Source organism: Convolutriloba macropyga, chromosome 8, assembly GCF_964194025.1.
Source record: "Convolutriloba macropyga chromosome 8, txConMacr16.3, whole genome shotgun sequence".
In the NCBI taxonomy this organism is placed as follows: domain Eukaryota; kingdom Metazoa; phylum Xenacoelomorpha; order Acoela; family Convolutidae; genus Convolutriloba; species Convolutriloba macropyga.
The window spans coordinates 19,649,898-19,660,055 of NC_134475.1; the positions used below are offsets into that span (position 1 = coordinate 19,649,898).

At 32.1% G+C, this 10,158-nt stretch overlaps 2 protein-coding genes across 2 annotated transcripts in view; one reads left to right on the forward strand and one right to left on the reverse strand.

The window, feature by feature from the left end:
- Nucleotides 1-3,223, reverse strand: part of LOC142344979 (uncharacterized) — a 120,248-nt gene extending 117,025 nt beyond the window's left edge. Inside the window, exon 1 of the mRNA XM_075397062.1 lies at nucleotides 3,178-3,223. The gene's annotated coding sequence lies outside the window, so the exon portion shown is untranslated. The remainder of the gene's footprint in view (nucleotides 1-3,177) is intronic.
- LOC142344557 (neprilysin-1-like) overlaps nucleotides 1-8,471 on the forward strand; it is a 59,663-nt gene extending 51,192 nt beyond the window's left edge. Inside the window, exons 6-7 of the mRNA XM_075396320.1 lie at nucleotides 3,216-3,481; nucleotides 8,062-8,471. Coding sequence (XP_075252435.1) covers nucleotides 3,216-3,481; nucleotides 8,062-8,241 — 446 coding nt within the window. The 3' untranslated portion in view covers nucleotides 8,242-8,471. The remainder of the gene's footprint in view (nucleotides 1-3,215; nucleotides 3,482-8,061) is intronic.
- Nucleotides 8,472-10,158: the final 1,687 nt, after the last annotated feature.

Here is a 10,158-nt window from a genome sequence, read left to right on the forward strand (position 1 = left end):
TTTTTTCGAATATTGTAGAGTTAGATAATTTGTTTGTTGAAACCTCAAAAAAAAATTTTGCATTTTTGATAATAAACGAGTAAAGCTAGCCAAAAACGGCAAAGTTTTAATTACAGAGCACTCTCAGCGGAAGTTGAAGTAGGAATAGCCCCCTTATGAGACTACAAAGATTTTATTAGTGTTGTTTGTGGGTGTAATGCCGGCAAATTTAATCAAAGTGGACTAAAGTAGCTTATTTCGTTCTGTTTTTGATGAAAAAGGCTGAATTTTGAAAAATTTATCCAGAGTTTTTGACCAAAAAAATTAAATCAGAATAATCAACAAGGCTTTTTTGTCTTTAAAAATAAAATCAACGAAACTATTCTAAAAATTTCAACAAATTTTAGCAAAATTGACGAAAAGTTAGGCAAAAATTTCGGAAAATGTGAATAAAAACAACGTGAATTCACTCTACTTTTCTCAGAAGTTTAAACCTCGATAACTCCCTGTAGAAAACGAAAATTAAAAAAATCTTTTTAATTCCATATTCTACGCTGGACGAGCTTTCTAATGATACTAGTCTCAACTCTGTACGATGAATATATCGATCGGCGAAAATTGACTGAACAAAAAAACCCATTTGAGTATATAGTTCCTCCCCCCTCAAGAGGGGTCGGAACAATAAGACCGACGAATACAGGCCAAAATCAAAAATTCAAAAAGGTGTCGAAGCCATTGAAAGCATGAGCAATTCAATTGGAACATTACAGATGTTCATTTGCACAATCTTTCAACTCCAGTGGGACCTGCCTTCAGTGTGGTAACGCCACAGGACAGCAAAAAGAATGGGCAAATATCCAAAAAATACATTTACGAAAACTGGTAGTACAAAAGCCATAAAACCAGCAGTGAATATCCCGCGAAAGATTAATTTTTGTTTCACGAGAAAAAGTACGCAAGCTGTCTATAATAAGACTAAATTGACAGATATAAGACAAAAAAATTGCAAAAGGAAATTTTTCGAAATCAATTATATTAAAAATATAAGAACCATTCCCGTATCTACTGAAATCAATGTTTAATTTCACTTATTCCACTTAAGAACGTTACTCAGATGTCCAATCAGCGAGATACGATCATGAAACTGCAAAAAGAACATTAAATGCAGGCAGGAGACAAGAATTTCGTCGGCAACATAAAATCTTGAGCATTTTCTGAATAAATTAAATATGTTCATTTATTGGCCTTAATTTCAAGTTTGAAAATCAATAAAAAGTTTGACCGTGATTTTAAATCGTTTCGGTCTATAATTAACATAAAACACACAAAAATGCAAAAACAGACCATGCCCCAATGCAATCCAATCCAAACAAAATTCAATTTGAAAAATCCAAGTCAAAAATATAACTAGCTTGCTTTTGCTGCGTGTCTATCAAAAGCACTTAATTGCTGCAAATGCTAGCGAAATAGATAAATTGGCAAAAAATATATATATGAAAAATTATGCACTTTCCCATCAAATTCTAATAGGTTTGTACTTTTGGGCAAATTCAAACAAAGAAGGGCCAAAGAAGCATACTGTGCCAGTTTTGATTAAAAAAATCTGAATTTAAAAAAATCGCCTAACTTTTAGCCGAAAACTCGGATCAAACAATTAATCGAAGCTGATTAATCTTTAGGGGTAAAACGAATCCCCGATCGTTAACAATATTAACAGATTTAGCAAAATTGAAAAAAACTTGGGCCAAAATTACGGAAAATATAAACAAAATCAACAGAAATCAGCCGAATCTTCACAAAATTTCAAACCTTAGTAACTCCTTGGCAGAAACAAACTTTTTAAAATATATTTAAATATTCTACACTGGACGGACTTTCTAACGATACCTCTCACAACTCTCTACGGTGATATATCGATTGGCCAAAATTGACGAACAAAACCCAGCTGAGCATATAGTTCCTCTATATATTTCAAATTATATTTCAAATTGATCCTTCAACCGGCAGCAAGACTCTTCGAAACATGCAATAACTCATATTCTCAATTGAAATTCAAATAAAGTGCGAAATAAAGTTAGTGTTAGTTACACAATCTAAACAAGTAATTAAGAATTCGAAAGTTGTGAGCATCGCCTCACAAACAATCAACACAAAAACTATCTAACAGTGTCCTTTGCATGACAATATATGACCAACCTAAGTAATGACTGTTTGACATTTAATGGCCGATTTCAACTCCTGCTTAAAGAAAAGCATCCTACTTCATTCGCATTTAATTAATTGGCAGTCACTACAAACACTTAAGAGGATAATACGATTTCTCTACTGACCAACTATAGATCGCACCTGAAAGCTCATTTCAGTAACTTGTGATATATAAAATATGACTTCAATCTTAAGTGAACCTGTTAGATGAAATGCTTGCTTGTCTTTCCTAATGGAAATCCTAATGTAATTCCTAATGTTATTTATTCTTCTATTGTCATTAATTTCTACGCAAATTTTAATCTTCGAAAAATTTGGTTGCTTAAATATTTTTAAAATATCGGGTAATTTTTTTTCTTTTTCTATCAGTTTCTTTGACAATCTGTTGTAATAATGACACCGCCGTTTGTTTAAAACTGCAGCAAAAATTAGCTTTTGTGATTTTCGGTCAAGCCTTTCATTTATAGCAGTTGACAAAAAAATTTCGAGAAGTATTGGGATTTGAATTGCAGATAAATCTCTGGGAAAAGTTTGCTACTCATTTCTTTCAAACGCTGGAACAAATGACCAGAACAAAAATTCCAACAGCTATAAGATCAAATCCTGAATACAGTGTAGAGCTCTCTGTGATAATTTGTTCAAGAAAAGGTTATGTTTTAAGCATTATTAGAGAAATTTCGATTTTGCGGTTTGTGCGAAAAGAAAATGTTTGGAAGATTGGCGGCACTAAGTGATTCCGAAACCTTGATACTGTTGCTAAGGTGTACTAAAGTTGTAAAAATAACGATTGATAGTCAAACTTACAAAAATCGTTTGACCTCAAAACACGAAAATTCTCCACAAATCATAACTCATTGTACAAAATTCTCTTTTTTAGAAAAAAGGTTGATGCGATTTCAGAGCTCTTAATTTTTAAACGTTTGGCCGGAATCACCAAAAATAAAGATTCGAATGATAGTTGGTGCGGATAGTTGTTACTAAATTTGTTGCTACCTGCAAAAGACCAGACCAAAAGGGTGGATTTGTTTCAGGGTACTACATGAGCTCCTTGATGGACCCACAGACTAACGCTACACTACACACATTCTCGGAATGTCTCGTTGACCTGTACAACAAGGCCGGGGTGAGTGGTGAGACCTCACTGCAAGACAACTACAGTGACATATTTGGGCTGACAATAGTTGTGGAAACTTTCAAGAGGGAAGAGAATCGCAAGATGATTCAAGAAGCACTCGCAAAGTCACCCATCCTGTATCATTTCACACCTGAAGAGCTCATGTTTGTGACTTACGGACAGGTTAAAAACTGTTTTATTACAAAGATGTCTCGACTTGATAGGGACATTCTGCTTCTCATTTAATTTGAAATACCTCAAAGCTTAGTAAAAATCAATTAGCTCGAGCAACGTGGGAGATCAATTTCAAATTCAAAGCATTTTAAATTTTTTCAAATACGTTGTTGCTGATACAGCAAAATCATTTTAGTATTTCATATGTAATAAAAAATTCTTTTGATATATCAGCAATAACGTTTATAAAAACTCAAAAAATTTTGAATTTGAATACATTCTACCAAGAAGTAGGTCAAGCTCATTGATTTTATTAAACTGTTGGTCATTTCAAATAGCCCTATCAAGTAGCGAGATGCTCTAATTTCAACAGATTCCAAACCAAAATGAAATATTGAAGCCGCAATCATACAAAAAAGCTAATCGTACAGCAAGTCATGCCAGAATCTTACACGATCTTCCAAGATTAACTCTTGCAAGACTACATTTTACATTCAAGAAGAGATTTTGAAAAATAAAGTTTTGCTCTCGATTAGGGAAATCACTTGAGAGCGCATCATGAATTCTCTGTTGGTTCAATGCAGGGGAGTATTACGTTCACGTTAGTAGAGAATCCATGATAATAGAGAGTTAAAATGATTGTGTCACTAACTTGAAACCATTTCGAGCCTCAGTAAAACAAGGAGGCTCTTTCATGTGCGTTCGCAGATGATGTTCCGACACCAGGTCATCTACATTTTTGACTTAATTGTCAACCAAATGAAGAGATAATCAAAATAGATGTTTGAGTTTTAAAAGAATCGTTACACAGCCAAACTACTAATTGAATTACATAATGCCATGCCTCACAACAGCGCTCACGAGATCTGCCATTAAAAAGTCTACGAGAAAGAAAAACAAAATAAGCAGAAACGAAATATTTACGGCAAAATCTCGACGTCCAAATTTAAAAGCACACAGAATCTTTAACTACACAAATTTACTTTTTCCTAACTACACAGCAGATGGGACATTTCCTCAATGAGATTAGGTAAAAAGTAGACAACGAAAGAAGTGATGAGGCAAATTTCAAAAATCAGTCAACATTTTTTTTTTAAAAAAAATGAATTCAAACGTCTTGAAAATTTAAAAATCATTAGCTTTTAACGAAATGAATCCTGATAATAAGTTTACTAACAAGTCATTACAAAACCGACAAGATTTGTCGTTTGTAAGAATAAGCCATAGAAAAGGACTGAAGATGCAGAAAAACTAAAAAAAAAAACAAACAATTTGCGAAAAAGCAAATTATTGAAGCAGTTAACATCATTAGCTATTATCTGAAAATTGTTTTCTTTTATTTCAAAAGTTATTTATAGTAACTCAGCTAAAAAAAACTGAAAGATAAAAAAGTCTTCGGATCTGTCGTTGCGCGAATGTGCTAAAAGAAGAGAAAAAGAAACACAAATATTGACCCCTCACACAAATTTTGATGAAAACGCACATTGTCCAACAAACAAAACATCAATTAAGACATACTATCAATAGAATTATTACAAATTTTGAATACAAGAAATTGGATGAGACCTCTCAATGATGAGAATAAGTTAAATATTGACGAAGAGAACAACAGAAACTGCAAATTTTTTGTAAACCAATATTACCATAAAGTTTAAGACTATTAGCTATAAAATGATTTCATTGAGTAACATCATTGATCAAATCCTCATTTTACCGCTGACAAGACTTTCAAAACTTCACCTACATAAAGAATAAAAAAAGTCAAGCAAAAACAGCAAAATAAAAAAAAGGAGAAAATTCTAAGCCATTAAATAATGAACTCTCCAGTAAGCGTTTTTCCATTTTCAATTGGTTTTTTAACAGCAAAAATATTCTTCTTTCTTTTAACAATATGACTTCAAAATCAACAAATAAGAATGAGTACATTAAAACCATGAAATTTTTGAGAAAACCCGAACTGTAAACGCCATTAAATTCAATAGCTTTTAACGGAAGTCAAAATTTATAAACGCTTAGATATGCCTCGACAGGAGGAAACTATGCTTGTCATTCATAACTCATCAATATGGCATTAAGTTACGACATTTTGACATTAATTTCTATGACTAAAAATAAGAACAAATTCACGCAAAACCAAAAACTCGAAGTAAAAAAATGCGAAAAGAAAATATCGAAGCCATTTAAACCATAAGCTTTACACTGAAAACTTTATCTATGATACCTTGAACGTTTTCTTTAGGCCAATATGAACTATCAATATTAGGATAATGAGATAAGATTTCAAATGCAACCAAAGTTAAGAAAAAAACTATCCAAAAATTTTTTTGAAATTATGCAAAACTCGTGGCTCCGGAGTCACTAAACTAATAGTCAGAAGATAAAAACCCTCAGTAGATTATATTTGGTTGCAGTAGAAATGAAGGAGGTCCCACCATTACAGAGAATGACTACTAGCTTGCAAAAATAAGTTAGAAATTGGTTAATGTTCAAAAACATTTTCAAAAAAATATTTTTAAAGTCTAAACAGCCGTTAGTTCTCCACTCAAATTTCTAGATAGGTTCACTTAATACTTATTAGGTAGCCTATTGCGCTTGCAGTCACCGATTCTAAGCAGTAGGACTACAAAAATTTAATAAAATCTCCAAAAAAAATCAAAATTTCATTAAAAATTACAAAAACTGAGAGTCAAAGCCAAAGAAAACAAAAGCGATTCCTTGAAAACAAACTTTTCATTCTTTCGGCATCATTTGACTGTAAGTAAGGTTTTTCGTTAATGGATCCTGGATATGAAAAGTGACTAGTCTGTAAGAGGCTGAAAAAAAGAAAAGTTTTCTAAAAATAGCTGTCAAATAGAATTTGACACAAAAAGATATTTTGACTATTGATTAAATATCGTCACTTTAATTACTGAATAAATGTTAATAGTGAAATTTCGTTTTCTTAGTCGCTATTTATATGAAATATGCTATTCAATAAAAACTATATAAATTTTAGGAAAAAAATAGTACTGACAACACAAGAAGTCATGCAAGACAAGCAGGAAAGCAATCATCAATGCCAACAAAAGTTTTCCACAGAATAACAAGACTCCCGCGAGAGACGAATGTTGTTCTAACGTACTTCTCAGTTTGTCAAAAAGTTTGTCAAAAAAAATTATAGTAAGTCGAACAGATTTATTGACTGTCAACTTTTCGAAGCTTTAATGGAAGCATTTTTCCGTAGCAACATTGAGAACAACTATTTATTCTGCAGAAAGGAACATTTCAGAACACACATGTTAAAATACACGCATCAATCAAAAATTCGAAGCAGAAAAGTGCGAGAACAAAGCGTCGAAGCCACTTAAACCAGAAGCTTTACTCTGAAAACTTTATCTATGATCGCTTTAACGTTTTCTCTAGGCCAGTGGGAACTATCAATAATAGGTTAATGAGATAAGATTTCAAATGCAACCAAAGTTATGAAAAAGTATCAAAAAAGGTTATTTTAAAATTTTGAAAACTCATGGCTTCGAAGTCATAAAAAAATAGTTAGAAGATAAAACCCCCCAGCAGATTATTTTTGGTTGCAGTAGAAGGGAAGGGGGTCCCACCATTACTGAGAATGACTTATAGTTCGCAAAAATAAGTGAGATTGGTTAATGTTCAAAAAAATTTTTGAAAAAAAAACTTAACAGCCATTAGCTCTCCACTCAAATTTTTAGATAGGTTCACTTAATACTCATTAGTTAGGCTATAGCACTTTCATTCAACGATTCTAACACATCGGACTAAAAAAATTTAGTGAAACCTCAAAAAGAAAATCAAAATTTCATTAAAAATTACAAAAACTCAGTGAAAAAGCCAAAGAAAAGATGAGCGATTCCTTCAACTTGAAATTTTTCGTTCATTGTGCATCCTTTGACTGTAAATTAAGTTTTCGTTAACGGAACCTCGATATGAAAAGTGACTAGACTGTAAGTGACTAAAAAAATAAAGTTTTCTAAAAACAGCTGTCAAATAGAGTTTGAATTTTTTCACAGTTAACTTCACTATGCGACCAGAGCTAGCCTTTTCATCGCATTTCGATAATTAGGAACACAAAACTGATTCATCTTGTAGCGTGAAATGTAATTTTGAATTATTATTTTTATAGAAAAAATCTTAATTGAAACAAAATTTACGCTAAAAGTGATCAAAATCATGCCAAATATCCCGTATTTACACAGAACTTTAAACCTCGATGACTCCTCGAAAAAAAACGAAATTAAAAAAATCTAATTTTGAATTAGACGCTGGACTAGCTTTTTAATGATACCGCTCACATTTTTCTACGAGGAATATATCGATCGGCTAAAATTGACTGAACAAAAAAACATATTCGAGTATTCAATTAAATCGATGTTAATTCAATCATTTTCTGTCCCTTTTGCTCTCTCACTTTGGACAGTAAGTAACTAAGGCTTCTTATATGGCCCTGAACTAGTTCGAACATTCCGAAGTGGACACTAAGCAATGGAGATGAAAATTGAATTGTTTTATTTATACACTTACTCTTGTGTTAAACTTACTACTAACAAAAAAATTTGCTCATATGACCTAAATTTCAGGTATGGTGTCAGGCAAGTGTTAATAAGAGGAAGGCACACAATTTAGGCCAGTGGTCACACGCTCCTAACGAAGCAAGGATCAACATAGTTCTCTCCGCCATTCCCGAATTCAGCGAAACTTACAAGTGTCCTGCCAATTCTTTTATGACATCAGGACAGCACTGCAAAGTGTGGCCGTAAAAGAAAATCGTCAAATTGGAAAGACACGAAAAGATATTTCGATGAATATTGATTAAATTTCGAGACTTTAATTACTGAATAATTGTTAATAGTGGAATTTCGTTTTTCTAGTCGCTATTTATATGAAATATGCTTTCAATAAAAACTATATAAACTTTAGGAAAAAATAGTACTGACAACACAATAAGCCATGCAAGACAAGCAGGAAAGCAATCATCCATGCCAACAATAGTTTTCCATAGAATAACAAAACTCCCGCGAGAGAAGAATATTCTAAAATACTTCTCAAGTTTTTCTCAAGTCGAACAGATTTATTGACTGTCAACTTTTCGAAGCTTTAATGGAAGCATTTTTCCGTAGCAACATTGAGAACAACTATTTATTCTGCAGAAAGGAACATTTCAGAACACACATGTTAAAATACACGCATCAATCAAAAATTCGAAGCAGAAAAGTGCGAGAACAAAGCGTCGAAGCCACTTAAACCAGAAGCTTTACTCTGAAAACTTTATCTATGATCGCTTTAACGTTTTCTCTAGGCCAGTGGGAACTATCAATAATAGGTTAATGAGATAAGATTTCAAATGCAACCAAAATTATGAAAAAGTATCAAAAAAGGTTATATTAAAATTAAGAAAACTCATGGCTTCGAAGTCATAAAACCAATAGTTAGAAGATAAAACCCCCCAGCATAATTTTTTTGGTTGCAGTAGAAGGGAAGGGGGTCCCACCATTACAGAGAATGACTACTAGCTTGCAAAAATAAGTTAGAAATTGGTTAATAATCAAAAATATTTTCGAAAAATTATTTTTAAAGTCTAAACAGCCGTTAGTTCTCCACTCAAATTTCTAGATAGGTTCACTTAATACTCATTAGGTAGCCTATTGCGCTTGCAATCACCGAGTCTATGCAGTAGGACCACAAAAATTTAATAAAATCTCCAAAAAAATCAAAATTTCATTAAAAATTACAAAAACTGAGAGTCAAAGCCAAAGAAAACATGAGCGATTCCCTGAAAACAAACTTTTCGTTCTTTCGGCATCATTTGACTGTTAATAAGGTTTTTCGTTAATGGAACCTGGATATGAAAACTGACTAGTCTGTAAGAGGCTGAAAATAAGAAAAGTTTTCTAAAAACAGCTGTCAAATAGAATTTGACACAAAAAGATATTTTGACTATTGATTAAATATCGAGACTTTTATTACTGAATAAATGTTAATAGTGAAATTTCGTTTTTGTTAGTCGCTATTTATATGAAATATGCTATTCAATAAAAACTATATAAATTTTAGGAAAAAATAGTACTGACAACACAAGAGGTCATGCAAGACAAGCAGGAAAGCAATCATCAATGCCAACAAAAGTTTTCCACAGAATAACAAGACTCCCGCGAGAGACGAATGTTGTTCTAACGTACTTCTCAGTTTGTCAAAAAGTTTGTCAAAAAAATTTATAGTAAGTCGAACAGATTTATTGACTGTCAACTTTTCGAAGCTTTAATGGAAGCATTTTTCCTTAGCAACATTGAGAACAACTATTTATTCTGCAGCAAGGAACATTTCAGAACCCTAATAATAAAATAATTTTACCAGATGAAAAACAGTTCTTATGATTATTTTGCAAGGAAAAACTGATTTTCATGTGATTTTCAGAGTCCTATAGGCCAAAAAAAACTACTAATTGATAATTTTCAGCGCTCAAAAAACGAAATGAAAAAAATGAAATCAAAAATTGTAGTAGAACATTGTGCCAAGTCCCTTTTCTGGCGAGAAATTAAATTCAATTATTTCTATTTCACTTTCTGCTCAATTTTTTTAAAAAATACAATTTAAAGCGAACGAAGAAAAAGATCAATGTTTACGTTAAAAATCGAAAATAATTAATTTATTTTTCCAGTTGAAGAACTGACGCTTTT